Genomic DNA, 23,556 nt, shown 5'->3' on the forward strand with positions numbered 1-23,556 from the left:
TCGCCTTCGAGTGAAAAAAAAAACAAAACGAGAACAACACATTCAAACCACAATTCAAAGCACTTGTGTGCTCTAATAAACCGAACTGTGTGCAGCAATACTTTGAATTGCATTGTGTCTATTTGATTGCAATTTCCATTCTCCGGTTCAATTGGAGATAATTTGATTTAGTCGGGTACTTCATGCCGTCAACATTTTTTTTGTTTTCGTTCGCCGTCTTCAATTCAAGCACAATTTATTGTTATTACAAGCGATTTTAATCCGTTATGTTGATCTGATTGCAATGATATACACCTCCAAATGCGACGACCATTGGCACGACTGAGATTGAATGCATATGAAAAACCACTTCAATTATGTTTGCCTGATGGGGAAATTGTTCGCATATCTGATGAATGAAAATAGCATAAGGGACGCACATGTGCCAAACATTCTTTCACTATATTTTCCTCGAACATATTGCTCGAAGCATCATTTTTAGCGTAATTCATTCGCTGGAAGAGACAACTGCCAACTTGCAGTCGTCATTAGTGATCTGTGTTACTGTGCTACCGTTTTTACAGTTTCATACATCAATTAAATCGGATCATTTTTTTTTTCATTTTTCCGACGAATAAATGAAATACGACCGCGATTAATAAATTACGGTGCTACTGGTCTTGCAAAAATCCTTTGATTATTGTTTTTTTTCTACATCAAATTCCTGCTTAATTGAATCGTTTTTTTTCTTGTGATTATCAGAGCTGTTATTGAGAAGTTGTAGCAGTAGTGAGTGTCCGCCTGGGTACCCGCACTTATTTCATATAATTTTTCAAGTACGACACCTGAATACATGAAAAAGCAGTACTTGCAAGAAAAGTGACCGCACCTTCGCGGTGCCTATAACAACTCTAGCGACTATTGAATGTACCGATTCTTAGAAAGTATATTTTTAGGCTATCTATCTTTAGTTTACAGCATATGTTTTGCGGTATCTTCTTATGAACCCCAATGAATAATCCAAATTCGAAATTAACACATGCTTGAGAAATATATATTAATGCTATTTTTAGCCTATGGCTTTTGTTCGCATATCATTTACATTGAAGTTGTGGTCTCCAGTTGACAATAGCCACGGACAAAATGTCATGAGCGATAACATTTTGCACAAAGCACTTGATATATTTCAATCCTTTGTGTATTTACTAAATTTGCTCCAATAAAAATGAATGAAAGAAAAAAAGCGTTCGCTCATTCCTTATCAATAAAACATACGCTGCACCACGTATTCTAATATGTATGTTTGCCTATTTTTCAAGTCCCGCAAGGCGATAGTGTTCAATTTAAACTGACCGGCAGTGTGAAAGAGAAAGAGACGAATGACTCAACTCGAACTGACGCAAAACAAAACAAACCAAGAGAGGAGAAGAAAAATATAGTTGTTTGTATATGAATCGTACTTGAGAACTACATTCATAAGCAAATCTCATATTGCTGAATACGCTATACGTGCTGTCTCACACTCAATCGTACGCATACCAAAACACAAACCGTCATATCAGTTCGGTTACAGTGTATTTCAGAACGATAGTGGATGTGCTGTCAAACATACACATGCACATAAACGGCCTTTAATAGCAGTGTACGACGTCGCCATATTGAAACATCGTCATTGTACTCAGAGTGTTCAGTTCAAGCGAATTAATTCTTCCGCAGTCAAACCGATATAAACGAAATAAATTGCAAATTATTCAATAAATTGTCAGTCAAATCTTGAAATTCAAATCGCCAACTGTGAAATTTAATTTGTGTGAATAGTTTTCAATACTTTAAAGGTACGATTAGGTGTGATTTTCGTTTGGTTTTTTTCCATTGAAACGCAACAATCAGCTGTGTGGTGTTTTGTCAAAACAAAGAACGCAATTATAGTGAAACGATTTTTTTTTCTCTTTGTCTCTAGACTGATTTTTTTCAGACGAAAATACACGAAATTAATTCAAATATGAAGTGGTTATACGTTTTTGTGGCTATTTTCTTGACGGTCAGTGCTGAAGAACAAACCTGTTCCACCGATATTGTCGGCAATTGCAATGGTGTCATAGGTAATTTCATGAAATTCCAATGTTTTTGTGTTTTTCGTCCATCGCCTCTATGACATAAACTCTCTGTGTTGTGTAAAACTGCGTAGAAAAATTGTGTTAAAAGTGAGGTTATGTGCGATTTGTCTATTGATTTTTTGTTTGTCTATATAGCAAAAATAACACAAAAACATTTTCATTTGTCACGTCCTGTTTGTTCATTTCGTTAATTGAAAATTGAAACAACAATCGTTTTTTTCTTTTCGTTCGTGGAATTTTTTCAGATCAAATTGCTAATTGTAATGCCAATTTCTCTGGATTTTCGTCGGGTATTCAACATCTTCAAGCTTATTCCAATGAACAATTGTTGAAATCATACGATTACTTATTGTTGGCGGCCAATTTTGGTACATTCGTTAAGAATCGTCCCGGTTTTGAAAAACAATTCCGTGGATTGTCCGATACTGCATGGGAACGTTCAATCAATTTGATTAAACACATTACCAAACGTGGTGGACAACATGATTTCTACATTCGTCACACTGCCACTGTTGCCACACCACAAAAACGCGTTTTGGAATTGAACGAAATTAGCGCATTGGCATACGCTTTGGACACGGAAAAAGCATTGGCTACAGAAGCTCATAGTTTACACGAAAGATACTCACACGCCAACCACAAATCACACTATGACGCTGAGGTACGATAAATTCAAATGAAAATGAACAATTATGATAATGGCCATTGACAATTCATGTGAAAATATGTATGTTCTTTCAGGTTGCCCATTATTTGGAAGAGAAATTCATTGAAGACCAAGTCTCAACCATTCGTAAGCTCTCTGGATACACCAACGATTTGCGTAAATTGTTGGATGAAAGTGTTGATGGGTCTTTGAGCCTTTTCATGTTCGACGAATATCTTCAAAAGCAATAGTCACCTGATATAACCAACGTCACGAATTTTTTTCCCTCAATTTTTGTTACAAAATTTTCTGTGGTTTTTTTTTCTTCTATTTTTGTTCCATATTATATGTGTTTATTGATACGGAAATTCATTTTTAGTCATAGAGAATAAATAAACTTTGTACCAAAATCACAAATTTCCGTACAGATCAAATTCGATAATAAAGTGTAGCATACACGTAATTAAACAAAGGAAAATTACCATGTTTATATTTTAAATTAGTTTACGACGCATATTCTCATTGCTTTATTGTTCTAGATAAAACGTATTAAAAAAAGAAGAAAACAAAGCAAAACAGCGTGAATCATTGGCACATGATAAACAATTATGCATACGAGTGCATATTCACATGGGTCGACTACGCCCGTTTTGTCATTGATCAAACTCACCGGATACAAACTGATCTTTGTAATTCTCTTATTTTCTCATTAAATTTTTTAATTTCGCAAAAATAAAAAGGTGTAAATTTCGCCACTATTGCGCAATTGAAACATAATATGGTGTGATATTTGACAGCAAATTATACAATTGGCTCTTGATTGATCTTATCGCCTTCGAAAAATAGCAAATACCTCGCAAATTGCGCATTTTGGGGAGTTTCAAGTGTTTTTAAACAGCGTGGAATGCTGACTCTATTGCTTTGTTATCATGTTTTGATCGTCAATTCATGCGATTTATCATTGTTATCAGGTACTTTTGACAAAGCTCCCAATATTATCTCAACCCTTTGTTGGCAACAAACCAAAGTTCAGCTTATTCCATTTTTATTCGGCGGATAATCATAAACAATTTTTAATTTGCAAAACTCAACGCTGTTGTTGAAAGATAATTTCCAAAAATCGACATCGTGCATGATTGGACACATTTTTGAGATGATTTTATAAGTGTGTGATGTGCGATAATGCTTTCGCACGAACCGAGAATTTAAAAAAAAGTTGCTTCCAACGTAACAGCATGGCTGGTGGCTGCGGAATTGATGTATTGCATTTGAAATGAGCGAAAAATGTGTTGTGCCAAATCAAATAGATGAAACATTTTTGCTGTCGCCGCAACTTCTGTTTATGCATGAATAAACTTTTCTCTGTTGCGGTCGAGGCTAGAGTAACATAGAGAGCGTGAGAGAGAGAGACAGTTACATTTTATTGTATATTTTGTGTCGCACTTGGATATTCGGATATTCCATGCGATGTGCTTGTGTGTAATGCAATCGCCACAGTCACAGTCTCGCATTTACACAGTCACATAATAACGATACGGTGTTATATCTATATATATGATTGTTTTTGCGCTCTCGCGGTTGGTGTGTAGTGCACTGTGGATGTGGTTTGATATGGCTATACGAACCGTCATCATATGGCGTTGCAATCCAAAGTTCATTCGAACCGATGTTGGTTTCTGCCACCACAGGCGGGAGAGCGTTAAATAGAGCGAGTTCGAGTGTGCATGAGCAAAAAAGTTGATGCGAACAAGTTTTCTGATTTATCTTAGTTACCTTTTATGAACTTCGTATCACATCAGACAATTTTGTCTTCCTTGCTGTGGCCCATTGTCATTTATTATTATTTTTGTGTGTTTTATTGAGCTGCCGACCAAAACTGATCTCTTTCTCTTGCTCACTTCATTTCTGCGGTGTGTACTTTTTTTTGACGATTCTGTAGCGCATGTTTATTACTTTGTTGCCCTTTACAAAACGTTGATATGTTCATTCAATGAAACAACGCGATGAAAAATAAGAGCAAACAAATCACACACAACAAAAAAATCGAAATTCGCGTCTCACATTCTATGTTTGTACTTTATTCGACTTTTGTTGTTGTTTTTCTTCGAAATTCTTTGTGGAATTTGCTTCACATTTTAATCGTTACACGTCCAAAGGTTGTACGAAGTTCCAATTTTCTTCGTCTTCAGCAACAACAATTCAGTTTCTGTTCTATTCTGTTTGGGGGCTTTCGTTGTTGTTTCGAATATATATGCGCAATGCATACAGAAAAAAGAATTATTGAAAGACAAATGTAGGGAAACGCAATCAACAATCACAATGATGCTCAACGTAAATGCATTAAAAGAGGCGAGACAAGAAAGAAGCATCTTGTACGTGATGGATTCTCTGTTCACACAAATTCCGTTCGCCTTTTTTGTGCATCCGCACAAAAAAACGAACAAAATGAAAAATAACAGCAACAGCAAGTCTTAAATTGATATGAAATGCGGAATGTTCTATGTGAATTTGGTGACTGAAGATTTCCTATCAATATTTCAAGTCAAGTAAACGCTAGAGTGCAAGAGAACTGCATCGATGGACGAAAGAGTGGGAGCGAGACAGAGAGGGAGACCAACACGATCATGAATAATTCTCTTTTTGCCCTTTTCGCATCGCACACAGTCCATAGTCTATTCACTATGATTTTATTTGTTGTGCTTCGGAATCAATATCCGATTTATTTCATCTTATTTTCCAAACACACACACACATACACAAAAATAAGCGAAGAACAAAAACGATGAACATTGAACCGGCAATAAACTGAGAGAGTTTTAGCGATGGCTTCACTAACTGAACAAAAGTCTAAAGTACATGAGAAACAATGTATAAACAAACAAGATGAAAAAAACATCGGAGATTTTGCTCGTCTGCTACCAACTTTTGGACCTTTGTACATTCTCAGTTGCAATCGTAGACCTGAAAAGTTACGAAACTTCAACTTATATTATGTATCCCATGTGATTTTGATTGAATGTGATCTTGAAAAGGGTATTTTTTCTTCTTTTTAAAAACTTCTTTCACGGAAGAAAAATATTCAAATTCAAACTATAATGGATCATTTAAAAGTTCTGACATTTTTGGTGTTTTTATTCGATATTCGTAAATCTTTCAGCGAGCAATACTTTTCTCTCATATGAGTGGTGAAACGAAGAAAGACGAAACATGAAAATAAATTCTGTCATTATTTGGTCCGTGGAGAATGGCAGAATAAAAGAGCATGTTATGAAATAAGAAAGGCGACAAAGAGAAAAACCAACCTGAAGAAGCACAAGGCGATAACATTCAGTTGTGTGATATCATGATGTATCACCGAGCGTTGAAAATTGACTCTTCAGCAGAAAATTCAATTGAAACTTGATGACAAAGTTGATATCATCCTTTTTGTCTTGCTGTTCTATTAGCTGTTGTTGCCGTCTGTGACTGTGTCTGCTGACTTTTTGTATTTGTGTGTTGGGTTATCGACCCTGACGTCAACACCAGCAGCAGCACATCATAAGTAACAGACTTATTTTCGGTATATACAAACTCCGGAGATTTATTTATGCGATGAACGATGCACACCCGAAAATACCATCAAATTGCCTGACCATTTTATCAGCGATTAACTGAAATATGGTAAAGCTCTGTCTCACACTGTCTCATCTGTTATGATTCAAACTGTGAATTTAATTAAGATTCAAAAATGCTCTTGTGTAATGCAATATGAGGCGATATGAGGATAACAAGCAACTCAATCAAAGTGTAATAAATAACCGTTTTTCCGGTATGCATTTTATGTTAAATTATGTGTTAAAATATCTCTCGTTCCGTGCACTTTGAACATCAATTAATGCAGCATAAATTTAAATTTAACACACCATTTTCGTGCTTCACATGTTTACGCTTTTCCCCCCGAAATCAACTCCGTTCCAATAGGCCAAACAGTTTTTTTTCATTGTTGTTGTTGCATTTACATACCGAAAAAAATGCAACAACATCGTCAATTAATTTTTTTGAATATGGTGAGGCGAGAAGGGAACAAGAGAAACAGAGTTCGAAAAAGTAAAAAATAATCACACTTCATCGAACAAGCAGCGGCTAAACTGTGAGTGTTTTTATTTAAACATGGTTCAGTATGTTTATTGTTGTTGCTTTTGTTGCTGCGTTGCTCATTTACTACCGAAGTAGTCATAAAAAGTCATAAAAAAAAGAACAGAGACTGTGTAAATATCGAGTGGCTCGCGTGAAAATAAAACTTTGGCGTCGATCAACGCTCTAATCAGATACGACAGAGTGATTTTGATGTGTTGGTCCACGTATTTCATTACACGAATAAAAAACCGAGACTTAAAGAAATTAATCCACACTGATATAAGTGGCGATCAATACGACCAACAGACAGTTCACAATCGCATCACATCGAAAGCATTTTTCTGCTCGGATTTAGAATCAAGCAACGAGTATCTCTAGTATCTTTATTAATATTATTGTCATTTTTATGACCTGAAGCTCTCTCATCTTTGCTGTAACAAATGTGAAACGAAGTTGACGCCGAAGTCGCAGGCGAATGGCCGAACTGAAAGTGATGAAACGAAGGCAGCAAAAAAAAATCTCGTTCAACATTCGTCTCGATGCGATTAAATTGGATTAAAGTGATTGAGTGCGTACGAATTGTGTGTGCGGGTATTTGTACCATCCAAGAATATTAACGAATGAACACACAAAAGCACCATTACAAATAAAATCAACGAACGGCGTGCACTAACTTAAAACGCCATCAATTTGGACACACACACCGAAGACGAAACACAAAAAAAAACTATCTAAAAACGAAGAAGAGTCTCTTACTTCCATAATAAGTGTCGAGATTTAGTTCTTAAAATGAAAATTGCTTTTTTAGTGCTCAATAATATAACGAGAGTCCAATTTATATTTTAATTGAATCTCGTTGATAAAACATTCTTCCTGGCCATAAAATTCCATTCATTCACTTCCAGCATCTTGATTTCATCTCGAAATTTTCATTTTAAAATATATTTTATTATCATTTGGTTTGAAAGTGAGCGTAAAATGTAGTAGCGTATGTATGAAACACAAATGTCACAAAACGAGATCGTGCGCTCAGCGTGATTGAAATAGTAAATTGTGCACTCGGAAGATGTGAATATTGAATTTTTCAGTCTATTATTATGTGCGTGTGTGTGTGTGTCGGCGATAGGGCGTGCGCGAATACGCACATCGCATAAGCGGTATCATGTAATGCATTTCGTTGTAATGAAGTAATGAAACGAAATGAAATGCACTCAGTAAAACCAAAGTTTATTAATGCAATTTAGAAATGCATGAAATGAACATTTTAGAGTCTTGTTTACAAGTTAAATTTACAATCTTCATGAGACAAAAGTTGGCGCATTGGCAAGTGAAGTGATGTAAAAAAAATGTAATAAAGAAATGACACGGTTGATATTCCATAAATACAAGTAGAAAATAGGTGCTTAACATCGAAATGGATACACCGGAATCATTCGCATTTTGGATGAATTTCAATTCGCCATATATTTATATTTAATAAAATAAATCCACATCGCATATACTTGGCAGCCCCATTTCAGATGCTGGAAGCGAAATGAACCGCATATTGAATTCGTCGTAATGTCATCATAACAAAAATGTGCGCACATTGAAATCGGCGAAAAGTTCAAGCTGCACTTTTTTATGACGTTGCATAAAAATATTTCAACAAAAATAATAATATGTTTGCATCGTATGTTTGTGTTGCTTACATTGAATGCATTCTTAGAACTATGTTTTTGAGTGCGTTGGAAGTATTGCAAAATGTTCCTATATTTCCACTGAAGAAGATTGAAAAAACACATTCACCTGGACGAATTCGAACACAAAAAAAAACCAGTGCCACAAAAGAAATATGACTGTAGACGGAAATCAGAGCTAAAGCCACATTGTAATGTAAAATGAAATGGAAATGTTCACATGAAGATTGGTTTATGCCAACACTGAAATCGCATGTTGGGAATGGTTTCGGGAAACCATTTTTATGCTGGAATCGCACATTCTGAAATCCGATAAACGTTACACTGGCAAAAAAAGAATGAACAAATACGACGATGAAATGGCAGACACAAAAAAAATACCAATTCAAATATGAAAAACAACCATTGTAATGCTGTTGTGTCGTATTTTGTCGAACACATCGCCAAGAGAGCAATGCAATGCATGTTGTTCATATTTTTTTTGGCAATAAGCATATCCATGCTCTCATTCCATCCAATACGCTTCATTTCGAGCACAGGTATTCACATGGAAAGCATCAACAGTTTGAGAGCCGTATGACGACGGCAAAAGCACAGACAAAACAGAAGAATTGGTAAAAAATTCACTTACATTCGGTTTGTGTCACATTGGAATCATCGCCGTTTATTTTTGGAATGTCTCTTTATGCCTTAGTCGTGCACGCATCTCTCGCATGACAAAGCAAAAACTCAAAATTACTTTGTCGCTATTGTTGTGGTCTTTTGGATGGTTTTAATGGATTTTCAGATATTGTGATGTCGTTGTAAGAGAGTGTATGTACTGCATGCAAAACCGAACCAGTTTTGCTTTTGGCTCTTTTCGCTTCTCTATTTCGTTCAGCTTAAAATATTACCTGACCACATTATTTCTGTTCGTCGGGCAATTTATTTATTCTAGCGCTGCTAATATTTATTGTTATGCGGTCAAAAACTATATTTTGGCAAACCGCTAACACCGCGAGCTATTGCCGATTCTGACCAATAATTAAGCAGCTTAACGCCTTAACAGCAATTCCTCTTTTTTCGCTTCGCTTCAATTTCATTCTCTTCGTTTTTTTGTGGGATTGCATGCTATTTTTCCACCCGTTTGCAGCCAGAGAAAGAGAGAGAGAGAAAATGTGGTGAATTTTATGCAAACCATAAGTTCCAGCATTGCGGAAAATATCATAAATATTGAATTACAGCGGTATGGTAAAACAGTGTATATAAAAAAAACAAATACATTCACCATACGCGCTTATTCTATCCCGGAATTTGAGCGCGATGAAAATCTAGACAAATCTAGAGCAAACGAATACCGAATAACAAAACAATTTCGTTTAAAAAAAAGAGAGTTTGAAACAATATGTATTATACGTTAATAGAATGTAAAATATAAAGTGTAATATGTCAAGTAGACAATGGCGATTCAAACAATGATGTCCATATTACTATTATCTATTTGATTTTTGTTCGGCTTTGGCTGTAAAGTATTCGGTTATTCTCGACTGATTTTAATATGTGCACCGTAATTGCTTAGAATTTTATTGTTATAGAGCATCGCTGAGAGCGGTTCTTGTGTCACTTTTAGTTGTTATTGATGGTTCATCCAATATAAGTAAATGGTCTGGTATATTTTCAACCAATATAGAAAGCGCCACCTAGTGTATTCCGTACTCAAACTAAATTTGAATTTAAAAAAATCGTTTATTTCGCAAATATTCTGAATGTAATTTTAAATGTAGGTCGGAAAAACTACCAATCGATTTTTCTCGCTTTTCCGATGGGAAATCGAAAAAAATAGCGAAAATTCGGTACCCCCTCTCAAATCTATCTCAAATTATATTATAGAGTAAACTGTGTTATATAAGCGATTGTGAGATGAAATGAGCTGGAAATGAATCTTGTGGAGCAGGTGGATCCGACCTGGTCCAAAGTGTTCTGGAAAACGAGTGCTCGTGGTCCACTCCCTTAATGGGGGTACCGAATTTTCGCTATTTTTCCCGATTTCTCATCGGAAAAGCGAGAAAAATCGATTGGTAGTTTTTCCGACCTACATTTAAAATTACATTCAGAATATTTGCGAACTAAATGATTTTTTTTAAATTCAAATTTAGTTTGAGTACGGAATACACTAGGTGGCGCTTTCTATATTGGTTGAATCTTATAACATTGCAAGCATATAGCGATTCCAGACACTGGGTTCATCGTGTGTTTTCGATGGATTCCATCGTTGAGATAGAGTTGAGTTTAAGTGAACGTTATTTTTATTTCGATTTAAGTGTACGGTTCGTCGATTTTACATGTGCTTTCATTTCAACGATTACATTTAAAGTACCTACCATCGTATTATTATGAACATTGTTTTGAAAGATATATATATTCTCGTGCTCTCAATGCCATAAAAATAAAATCGACAGTGTTTGCGTTTTTTTATATTTGAAATACGCTTGTGTTTTGTTTTTGGAGGCCAGGCCATGTCAAATTAAGCACGCACAACGGAGCAAAAAATCGTTATGCTGGAACACAAGCCGTTTATAATGATTGCTTTTTGACAAAATAAAATGCGATGATTTTGGGCCATTAACAACAACACATCTCGCTAATGCGATGCGGATTTCGTAATTCAAATTTTGTTAATGACCGCCAGGCGAGCGTCGATGAGAGAGAATAGATACCAGGAGTGAGAATGAGAAATGGACGAATACAATGATGTGTTAGATAATTTACACGATCGCAATCGGTTGAATTCGTCATTATCTCACACCTAAAATTCCAAAGCATAAATTACAAAAATTATCCGAATCAATGAATCGTGTAATGGAGAATTAATTAGAAAATCAGCCAAAAGAACTAATGGATACACTTTAAAATCACATTCCATTCCGGAGATGATTGTTCAAAGCACTTTATGCCGATGGGAATGTGCGAATCGCATTTTCTTCGCACCACAAATATGATGCATTATTTGACACCCGTTGGACATCGATTTTAATTCGATTAGCACTCAAATCTTTTCCATCTTGTTATTGAGCGAATTTATTAATATTTTTTTTAATTTCGAATTTGAGGTCAACGAAAATTCGTTACGAACTCACATTTATGAAAACAAATCCAATTAAAAATCATTATTCATATGGGCGAAATGGAAACAACAGTGACATGAAAAGTTGTTTTGCCCAAAATGAAGTACATACTCACAACTTGATAAATCCATTTCGCTTGTCCATCTTAATCTCTCAGCTGAAAGTCCATAAATTATATCGTTGGTAACGATATATAATTACAAATTAAAACTGTACATGAGTGGTCTCTGTGCTGTCGTGCGCACAGCGATGTTGTAAAAAAAAGAGGTGGGTTGTAGCTGCCCAATTTGAAATGAGTTTTTTAACGCTTCATCTCATCTGACACTTGATTTTTGGATTTGTGTATGCTGTTGCTCATGTTTGATATGCATTTTTGATGCTTATCGAAATGAAATGAGAAGAAATCATACAGAAACAAAGAGATAAATGAAATGTTATGATTCCATTGCGTCAGCTGACAAACTGAGTAGTAAGGGCATGGGGAAATGGTCGAAAAATATACCGGCCAAAACTCGCACATTTCGTTGACTTGAAAGCAAATTCACAAATATTTTTCATTTTGTCTTCAACTGCTTTTTTTCGATCATAAAGTGGCATCGGCTCTTTTGTTTCTCTCACTTGCAGCAATTAAATGTGTCTTATTCAAAGAGCCCGACAAACAGAGCTAAAAACCTGAAAAAAAGAGAAATTGTTTCAAAGCATTTTAGCGAGTTGCTGGGAATTTCATTTTGAATATGAATGAAGACGAAAAAAACTACGAGAATATTTTAAATCGACAAAAGAAGAATGTTTTAACTTATCAACACACGAGATGCACTTTCTTTAGTGGAGAAAACTATGCGTTTTTTCCCAACATTTTAATGCTCCGATGAAGAAGGATCGAGAGGACATGGCTATTATTGGATTTAATGAATATTTTCACGCACCTGAACTACTCTGGAACTGGCAACTTCCAAGAAAACAAACGGAAAAACGATCTTTCAATTGCTGAATACTTTGTAACTAATTCCATTTCGATTGCATTTTTTCAACTTGTTCCACGTTAACACAGACATATCCGATTGCCTCGTTTTTTCTGTTTCTTTGCTTCTCTCGCTCTCACTCTCTCTCTCTGTCTTTCTCGTTCTGTTCGTATTTTTGTTAGCTGTCTGGTCACGCTTGCTTTATTCGATACGTCAATTACGCAAAGAGAAAAACGATTCCCTCCTATTACAATACAAATTGCATTTATGGCGTTGTTTGTTGAGTTTACGATTATGAGGTAAACTTTGTTGTTAAAAAGATCTGTTCATGTACTGAGATGCACGTTTTGCTTTCATGTATTTCGTTATTGATGTGTGTATGTTTTTTTCTTCTCTGCAACTTCTTTGAATTGAAATTTTTCAATTTATTGCTTCAACACTTTGTTTTGGCGTTCTTATGCAACAACAAGTAATTTTGAGTGTTTTGGCAAAAAAGAATTGCATTTCTATGGAAAATCGCGTATTGTATTGGTTTTGAATGAGTCATTCGGAATGACCACCGTGAAGTAAATCGTCTCGGATAAAACGGATAAGTTTAAGTTTTCTCACCTTTTCAATGCCAATCGTCTTAAATTCATCTTAAAGCATTTATCATTTTTCAATGGACACACATTTCACTCCAAATTTCACAACTGACGCTCTTATCTTGTTCACGAAATCATTTTGTATTTGTAGTAATTGAAAGAGTTACTTCAATTTTTTTCTTTCGCTCGAGTTGAATTTGCCATTTTTTCGTGGCTTTTTTTCGCTTTGACCATGGAATATAATCCAATCGTAAAATATTTGCTTTGCTTTTTTGCGAAATATTGTGTGTTTTATTTGAAAATGTAGTGTCAAAATGAGATTTTAGCTTTGAGTCCATTAGTCACAAAAAAAACTTACATTGAACATTGTACGAAATGAATCCAATATTATTTCACAATATATTTTATGGATGTGACGATGAAAAATCTCATAATTCTTTGCGATGCCATATAGCGACAAAACATGAATAAATGAACTGATATGGAACGATTGCATTAAAAAAAGCAGCAAAGATTTATTATTATGAAAGCAATTTTCCAACTTTGTTTGAATTGAATTTACTTTGCTGCATGAACGATTCGTACATAATACAATTAGGAAATAGCGTCGATTTTGAAGAAATCCACCAGACCGCAGCATGTCGTACCATTACACATCCCTCTCCATCGATTTTGAATTGATGAAAAATCACATTTTCTGTTCAGCGCATTAGTTCATGTGTTTTTTTAAACAAAAAAAACATATCTACAACTTTATTTTGTCAATTGTTTGATATTTGCAAAGCCAAACAATAATTTTGTGTTTTTTATGGTTTTCTGTTCTTGCATAAACAAAATTCACATATAAATCGCAGATTTTATCGATTTTCGGATCTGTATGGACACCTTTGAGTGCACAGATTCGTTAATTTTATAAATTCTGTGAATTGTGGCTTGATTTTCATTGATTAACCAATGAAATTAAACCCGTTTTATTTTCATATGAATTCCCCGAAATATAACCCCAAAAAATGGTTTTTATTTCATTGTGTTTATATCTTGAAGCAAAAACTTGAATAGTTTTCTCAAAATCAATTTCATCGATAGAATTGAAAACAAATTGAATTTGGAAACAATTGCAATTCAAAAACAAGAAAAAAGAATCAATTTTCCGCTAAAAAACTCGAGTTGAGAAAACTCACTTTAGAAAGTGGTAACGAAGTGCAGCACATCGTTGAAGCTGCATGTACTCGATTTTCTCACGCTAAAGCAACCGAATGATACACATTATAAAGCTACTCTATAGCAAATTCGATGGATGCATGGAGTTTAATAAATAAAGACAAACGAGAATGTTTAGCATAAATTATATCATTTGTATGCTAAAATGCACAAGTGCAAGAAATGGCATTCACTCAATATATTTTATAGAAAGAGAGCGATAAAGTCTAAGCGGCGCTGCTGTTGTTCCATCAATTGTGTATAAAACAAGCGAGTAAATTCCGTAGAAACATTTCCAATGATGCGATAGGGGAGCGAAAGAGAATAATGACAGGAATAAAAACAGCGACAACAACAACAATGCAAAACAAAACTCAATTGATGCACATTTTCAGCACATCGTGAGTACATTTTGTAAAATTTAATGCTTACGAATTTATGAATATGAAACAGCTGGAATTGGATCATGGTGTAATGTGGAAAGCGATCATAAATTATGAATAGTGAAAACTGCTAAACGAAAACTATGTCGTGCATATATTCGAAAAAAACAAAAATAATAATAATAATAAATTTTTACGTTGCACGTTTTGCTTTCATTGCCAACAAGATTCGTCGTGTATCCGCTCACTCACTTCGCGTTGCCCATGGTTATTGGTTAGTTGGTTGTTTAGCATCGTACATTCGATAGTCATGTGTAATCTATTCTTAAAGTGTTTACGCGTAAACCTCATTTACCTTTTTTGTGTAAAATGCAAGAGAGATAGACAGACCGAGGTGGAAAAGGAGAGAGAAAAAGAGCGATTGAGAGGGTGGGAGACAGATTTCGACGCCAGTCATCCGTGACGAATCGCGCGATTGTGATAAAACTGCTAAACACAACATAAAATGCAAAGTGCTTTTGAGCCTTTGACGCTATAATATAAAGCCGCAGAACCATTAACTGCATCAACTATTACCACTATTACCACTATTGCCACTGTGCTACACACATCAAACTTCAATGCAAATTGCTAATTTCATCTTTTGCATTTAAATAGCGTGTATATAAGTGTCTGTCTATGTTTTTCTGCGCATTTATATATGCGTATGTGTGCATTTTACCAAACAACATTATGAACTAATAATGCAAAATGCCAACAGAAACTTTGGCTAAATACAAAAACGGTTTATAAATGAGATGTTGCATTGAACAATGTAGATCAGATGTGACAGAGGCTCAAATATCAAATTAAACGCATTCCAAATGCGTGTTTGTTCGCTTTTGAAGTTGTCATCAGTCAGCAGCCAGCACCATTACCGCCACATCATCGTCATCACCATTTTCATTATAATCAATTAGCTGAAGCGTTTAAAGCGCTTTTCGACGAATATATATACAATGCACATATACGTGTGTCTCTCTTCCGTTGTTTGGGTGCGTGTTTGCAATTAAATTGTGTGTGCATGTGACGATGGATAAAAACCGCAACAGTTCTACAAACTCATATATGGCCACCACATTAAACTTGCACCGAGCAATATATAGTTGGTTTTTTTTCTCTCTCCTCCGTTCAGATTAATTTATAATTAATTTTTCATTTAAGGTATGTTTATGTGTGTCATTGCATTTTTATCGTCATACATTTTATTGTGTACATGTTACACTGAATGTTCCACATTAAAATACGGCATGAACATGGTTTCTCTCATAAAATACACCTTTTCATTACTTAAACGACGATAAATGAGTTTTTTTATTTTTAATTGCAGAAATCTATTGACGATTTGGTTATGCTCGCGCCAATCATAAACATGTAATATATGGTTGATAATTCGCATGACAGAACATACTGCTCATAAAATATTATTCTACCAACATAATCCCCACTTGGTGGCCTCTCTTGTGTAACAGGAATTTTTCTGCGGACTGAATATTATTATCATTCCATTATCCTACTTTAACTGAAAATGGAATACGACAAAAAAAGAGAATTAGCATCAGCCAACTGGATTTTTTATATAATCGCTCAATATGGCCACTCTCTGATGCCATTCAACTCGTTCGTATTAATTGAACGGTTTATGGAGCCACGCACAATTTAATATCAATTAACCTAATATTCAAATTGAACATCGATTCATATTAAATTCGGCCATCGATCAAATGTCATATCACTTCTGAATGATGATGACATAAGCCAAACACTAATTTTCGTCTTTCTTTGAACTAGAAGCTGATTTATTCTTTAATTTTAACAATTTTATTTCTGACCTTTGTTTTATTCCCAACACACGATGAAGTTCGTTGTCATAAATTAGTCGAAGCATTTTGGATGGCATCAACACTTTTGAACAGCTGTTTGCACTGTGATGATGCAATCTCGTAGCAATTTTATTGGAAGTTACCCATCAATTTCCGATCTAATTCAAACTGCTGAACACTGTAAATTGCTTAAAATTATATGAAAGTTGTGTTGATTACTTCGATCGGATACTCATCGTAGGCAACATGGAAACATGTTATGTTTGACTTTGACACGGTGTTATGATGCAGTGACAATAATCCCACATGTATTATTATTTAATGAAGAAGGAGAAGAAAAAACCGGCTCATGCAAACTGAATGGATGAGCAAACTGAACGTAAATATGCACAGAGATAGAGGAAGAGAGAGATAGAGAAAACTTTTCTGTGTTTGCACATTTAATTGAAACCGGTTTCATCACTTCTATTCTTTCTCTCAAGAAAATAGGAGCCGACGTGCATCTCTCGTGTATAAATGTGTGAGCAACGTAAAGGCATCGATTCAATGCATACAATTTATGCAAATGAAAAAGTTAGTGTATGCAATGTGCAACGTGCTCCACTCCACATATATTCTGCACTCCGTATTCGTATCGATGGCATGAAATATATTGAATAGATGATAAAAACTTTGTAAGCAGGTAATTATTGTTGTTGAAGCGAGCACAGAAATCGTGTTGCATTACCAACGACCACCAATAATAAAGATCTTTTGGCATTAAATAAGTGAACGAACAAATGGCCTGGCCACTGACGCAAAGAACCAACCACTTTATTTCTTTCTCTCTCTCTCTCTTACGGAATAAATTGCCAGTCTTGAATGTTAATCGAATGCAAGCTATTTTTGCAACAGCTTCAAACTAAATCGATATTTTTTTGCGCTCTATGTCTCTTTTTCGCTAAATAAGTAATTGATGTGAAATGCTGAACGGGTTTAATGTGAAAACTATCAATGTAGAGAAGGTGTTTCCTTGCTGACAGTTTACTGCCAACGCTGAAGCGAAAATTACGTCGAGCCTCAATCGATTCGATGTTTTACACTTTTTTATCATTCCCTGTGCACATTTCCATCTGTTTGGCTAAAAAACAATTTAATCCACCTCCTGAATTTCATTAAATTGATGCACAAGATTTTTTTTTCTATTTCTCTCTGATGATTTGTTTGACAGATTAAATAGAATCTTTAATAAATGAGGAAGAAAAAAACTTTAATAAAATTTTCAAGAAATAACCAAATGCATAAAATCCAGAACTCAAACGGTTGACCTCTTTTTAAAGGGTTATCTGCATTTTTGCATCGGTCTCGTACTAGGGGCTTTCTACTATTCGCGAATGGAAGTTTATTCGCAAATTATAAACATTTTCCTATTTTCCTATTCATACGTAAAATATACGAAATAAAGTATATTCATTCGCATCAACATCTATGAAAATTCGTATATTTCATTCGAAGCCATTCGCGAATGTCGCATACTGTTTGCAAGATGTGACATATTGTCGTGATTTGTACGTAAGCATTCCTGTGTTTAATTTGTATGCGTGATCATTTGCTTCCATTCGCAAAATATGTATAAAGCATTCGCTCGCATATGCAACATTCGTATAAGTCGGAACCCCCTAGGTCTCGTAAATTTCATTTCACTTCAGTTGCAGTGCGACCATAAAATGAAAAACCGAAAGAATTTGTTTTCGTATTTTCGACTGCCTCTTTCTCTCTCTCTCTGTTTTTTTTCTTCTTTCAATGTCGTAAACATTGTTTAAATGTCAAATGTTAATTAAAAATAATTTTGCTTGTAATGAAAGACTCTATGCGGTCTACCGTTATAAAACAATTTAAGAGTGACGTATGCACACGCGAAAAATTATTAGCAAAACATTGCATCCATTTGGGCGTTCCATTTATTGCTTACAAAGTGCCATTCATTGAGTTGGAAATTGAACAGTGACGGCGGTCGCAGCCGTTTTCTTCAATTTCGATTTTCATCTTTTAATTAAAATTCATTCGTCAAGTGGACGTTATTACGAAGCACTTTTTTTCATTGTTCGCTGCTAATTATTCCCGAAGTAAAGGTTGATTGGTTGCAAATTTGCCATTGATTATGCGTAATTAAATTGACCAAATTGACATTGGGCGACAATGCATTGCGCGGACACAACATGTCAAACTATGAATAATGGAAATTTAATGGTCGGAAAGGCCGAAAACTCTCTCTTTCCAGTCTTCACTCACACACACATTCGCCACCTCATCTGGACACATGCTTTAATTGGAAATCGAAGCGGAAGCGAAAACAAAGGCGGCATTTTTGGAGAAGAAAAAAACATACCATTGAAAATGACAGTAGAAGAAAGTGTCGATTTTTGCTTCAATTAAAATGCCATAAAAACAACTAAAGAAACACCGACACCGTAGTTATTTTGATGGCATTCATTACTGCACACGCAACTTGTTTTCTTTTCACTTCTTCTCTTATTTCCAACTTCTTGCTCGTCAATGTTCACTTGTACTTCCCATTCCATTTCATTTCGTCATTAAAATAGAACAACTTTTCGATATTTCAATTTCCATTTCGATTTAATTGTTCTAAATAATGAACAGGTGCGCATTCATTTACAACTCGTTTGAATTTCTATTTTGAATTAAAAAGTTTTTGCATTTAAATATAACTTGTATTATGTTTTTCATTACGAGTCTTATTGATTGAAAATCTAAATACCGAGATTCATTTGCAGTGTCTTTGTGCTGTGAAAAATTTGTTTAACAAGCATTCAAAATGGAAAATAAGGATTTTACCCGAACCAATAGCAGAAAAAGCCAATCGGAGAATAATTGTTTACAGCTATGAAAAGAACCATGATTCATAAATGCGATTGTGTGAAATCACCATAAAAATAAATTTCATCTCTTTTATCGCATTTTTTTGCGACTGAATATTTTCTTTTTCTCGATATATGTATTTTTCTTTCGGTGTCACAATGAATTCAAATTCGATTATTTGGTATTCAATTGAACGTCAATTTACGACATGCATTTGCGATATGAAAATGGGAAAAATGATGGTGTCTTGAGTACCGTGAATATTCATGCTCATTCAGAGGGCATTTGCTGAGGTTCATTTGCTAAAGGTTCAAAAGAAATGTACATAAAAAAAAACCGCGCTCGTTTTTTCTTCGATGCCAATTGACAGTGAATAGCATAACCGATGTTGAAATCCAATGATATCGTGCTGGGGATTCTTTGACAGGCGTCGTGTTCGTTTTTACTTTTCATTTGCAAGCTCGTTCAGCTTCGGTTTTCCTTCATAAGAATACAATGTTGTCGATTTTCAGCAAAAAAACAACCAAAATCTGTCTGAAGCGGTACCGTTTTCATTTGTGCAAGACATTTAAACACACTTCAAATGGGTTTTCTATGAGTATGGCATATTCATGTAAATGTCATTTGAAAATGCAATGTGCCATAGAAATGTCTGTATGGCCATTCGAATTATTTTCAGATGTTCGTCGCCACTACATTGTTGTGAATAGAAAAAAAAAACGCCGGTAGAAATTGTTTCAATTAAATATTTTGTAAAACAACTCATGTGGGATTTTCTATGCAAATAATATTTTTGATGCGGTTGACAAAACCATTAGATATGCCATAACCATCATTTCGACGTTTGAAACGTATCCATTTGAAAAAAGGTAGCATATATTTGCATCGTAAACATAATAAATGACTTAACTTTTCCCATTTACACATCAACACTAGATACGCTGTGTCTAAACAGACAGTGAGCGTAAAATATATTAAAAACAATCAGAGTCGGATGATTGTTCGTATCAGGCTGATGAAGATTATGAAAACAATGGCATGGTGTGCACGGTTCAAACTTTGTTGTTATTTGTTTATGCAAACTACATCAAATACGTTGTTTATATTAGTTTTTGTGTATGTATAAAGATTGACGTTATGAAGGGATTCGTATTTTAAGTTTGAAATTACAGTCGACTGTTGAACATCCTTTCCGTTCGATGGTACATTCAAACATTCCGTTGAATGGCATGTACCTTTTTCGGTTGTAGTTCTATATTTTTGTTTAATAATGAGAAATGTGATATGAAGCGACTTGATAATGTGATGCCTCTTGGAAGCGCATCCATGTTTATGTTGTGTTTCAAACATAGGCTAAGCGCTTAGGTGATTCCAAGTCGATGTCTTGAATTGTATTGCTTTGACTGACATTATCGTCAAAAATGCCAGAATATTATGTGTACATAGTACTTTAAGCGTGTATTCCACTTGATTAGCTTCTCAATGCAAATGTTATCGATAAAGTGCATTAATTTGAATATTGCCCCTTCTCTTTTTCATTCTCTGTAGGCAGCCATGTATATCACACATGATCGGGATGATTCGATTGAATGGATTGAACGTTTGTACAAATAATGTGAAAATAAAGTGAATGGAAAATGTCACAAATAAGAAAATCAGCATCATTTCGATCGAGAATACCAATACGACGAGCCAAACCGGCACCACGACGATGCTATAGCCCCGAACCATACAAAAATTTATCGACACCAGCTATGTATGACCAGAATCACACCGACTATGTCACAAAACCGATATGTAATCATGGCGAGCAACGCATTAGCAAACAAAAGATGAAACGTCAACGACATGTTGCAACTACAATGCTCGCCCAACAAGCGACACACACAACAACCAAACCGAACAATGATGCATCAATAACATCGGTCACTAATTTTCCGTTAGTACGACCGAAAACCATCTACTCATCTTCAAGCTATTCGAGCAGCGACGAAAGCCAGGAATCTGAAGCACCACCACCACAGGTACATTACATACAGACATACAGACATTCCATTCTATAAATGAGTTAAAATTCAAAATATATTGCAACCGAAACCATTTCTCGTTTTGCACAAAACCTATTTGATTTGCTGTACGACGAAACCAGATTCCATTTCATAGATTTATTGCAGTTTGTTTGTCGAATGAAACACGCAAAATATATCGAATATAGGGATTACACATAATATAGGGAATACGAATCATTGAAATAAGACCGGCGAATGTGGTGAACTTTGAAACTCACACGCCAGCGAACTCCATTAAATCTGTATTTGCATGCATCGATTGCACTTTGATTCCTTTGCCAACGGAACACCAAAGTCCGATTGCATTACAAGTATTCCGATCAGCTTACAGACTTTCCACCTTTGATAATACAGACCTAAATGAACTCTAGACTCAATATAAACCGAATTATTTTCAACCTTATTTTGGCCTATCCCAATATATATTATTATTATTATTTGAATGGGTAAGAATAATCATGAGCTCCAAACATTATTTAAAAAAATACTGATACAAGACGATGAATTAAAATAAATGAGATACTAACTCGCGTTTAAAATAAATCTGATACTTGAAAGATATTGAAAATAAAAGTGGTATGTATCACATTTATTTTCAATTCGTTCAAGTATCAAATTTATTTTCAATTCTGGCTAGTATCTCATTTATTTTAACTCATTTGTGCATTATACCGAGTCTCCGAGAGTTTCTGGGGAATGCGATTTTTTTCATTCTGATTTCACCAGATGGTACAGAAAATTGAATAGTATTTGTAAATCGAAGAAAAAAAATTTGATTATTTTTTTCATTTTTCACGATTTTTTACCATCTACATGGGAAGGCTTATATGAAACTCTCGGAGACTCGGTATAATGCACAAATGAGATAAAATAAATGAGATACTAGCCAGAATTGAAAATAAATTTGATACTTGAACGAATTGAAAATAAATGTGATACATACCACTTTTATTTTCAATATCTTTCAAGTATCAGATTTATTTTAAACGCGAGTTAGTATCTCATTTATTTTAATTCATCGTCTTGTATCAGTATTTTTTTAAATAATGTTTGGAGCTCATGATTATTCTTACCCATTCATTTGATCAAACGAATTTGCATCAATATTAGTTGAAGTTTCATCAAATTTGAAGTATTTAATGGCTGTGCTTTGGATCAGAATCGTACAGTGATATCATGCATTTAAACATTTTCGATACCAGCATTATAAATGAAACAAACAAAACAAGAGGGAACTTGAATATGCGTGAGTTGGTCATTTTCACAAATGCACTCAATTTCGATGAGAGTGGATCAATATCATGAGATACGTATCCAATTTGTTTGTCAAGTTTTGGAAAAAGCGGTATAGAGATGAATTTAAAGTTGAACAACTCTTTAATGCTTATTGTAGCGTATCGATGATAATGTTAAACTTACTTTTCTAATTCATTTTACTGCTGAAAAGTAACAGTTTATCAATTGCATTTTTATTTAATCAAATCTGTTTGATTGATTTTTCCCATAAAGGACCAGATTTAGTGAAATATCAGTCTTTATTGAACGTTGAAATGTAAAGTAACTGTCATTATTTATTCAATTATTATGAGTGCCATACCATACTTGTCTGTGAACATTTTAAAAGGCTAAAAATTGGTACTCGTCCGTCAAAGGAAGTGGTTCAACTGAGTTGGTTGCCTCTTGAAAAGTTCACTATTACCAACAAAATTACTTGTATCCAAATAGTTGCAAATAATTTTGTTATAGTTGCGTCCATTTTGCGAATTATGTTTATTTTCGAAGGGTGCAACATTTATGTGGTGCTTTAGTTATCCATACAAAATATCATGGGGTCAATCACTAAATTCTAGTGCATCTAGTTTTTGATAAAAATTCACTAGAAAACTAGAAAATTCTAGTGCGTGAAGTTGGCTCTCAGTAGTTTTTCATATAAATTATATGTCCTTTGGTGTGAAGTTGGCTTCGTTTGTGACGTCATTCTTCGCACTAGATTTAC

General features: G+C 34.6%; 2 protein-coding genes across 3 annotated transcripts in view; both read left to right on the top strand.

Annotated features, from left to right (window-relative positions):
• Positions 1–23,556, top strand: part of LOC116341981 — a 113,729-nt gene that overhangs the window by 15,293 nt on the left and 74,880 nt on the right. For both annotated transcript variants that reach the window (XM_031769434.1, XM_031769435.1), the window contains exon 3: positions 21,040–21,515. In XM_031769434.1, the coding sequence (XP_031625294.1) occupies positions 21,129–21,515 (387 nt within the window). In that variant the 5' untranslated portion in view covers positions 21,040–21,128. The remainder of the gene's footprint in view (positions 1–21,039; positions 21,516–23,556) is intronic.
• Positions 1,645–3,159, top strand: LOC116341983 (soma ferritin). Its single transcript, XM_031769437.1, has 4 exons — positions 1,645–1,814; positions 1,940–2,081; positions 2,342–2,757; positions 2,838–3,159. The coding sequence occupies exons 2-4, from the start codon at positions 1,982–1,984 to the stop codon at positions 2,991–2,993; spliced, it is 672 nt and encodes a 223-aa protein (XP_031625297.1). The 5' UTR covers positions 1,645–1,814; positions 1,940–1,981; the 3' UTR covers positions 2,994–3,159.

The sequence above is a fragment of the Contarinia nasturtii genome, unplaced genomic scaffold (assembly GCF_009176525.2).
Source record: "Contarinia nasturtii isolate CC-2019 unplaced genomic scaffold, AAFC_CNas_1.1 Cnas_scaffold_810, whole genome shotgun sequence".
NCBI lineage: Eukaryota > Metazoa > Arthropoda > Insecta > Diptera > Cecidomyiidae > Contarinia > Contarinia nasturtii.

Excerpts from the sequence above, each read along its gene's own strand:
- LOC116341983 (XM_031769437.1), top strand. The coding sequence starts at position 1,982 with ATGAAGTGGTTATACGTTTTTGTGGCTATTTTCTTGACGGTCAGTGCT. Across the intron at positions 2,082-2,341 it reads CAATTGCAATGGTGTCATAG|ATCAAATTGCTAATTGTAAT; the intron begins GTAATTTCATGA and ends GAATTTTTTCAG. Across the intron at positions 2,758-2,837 it reads AATCACACTATGACGCTGAG|GTTGCCCATTATTTGGAAGA; the intron begins GTACGATAAATT and ends ATGTTCTTTCAG.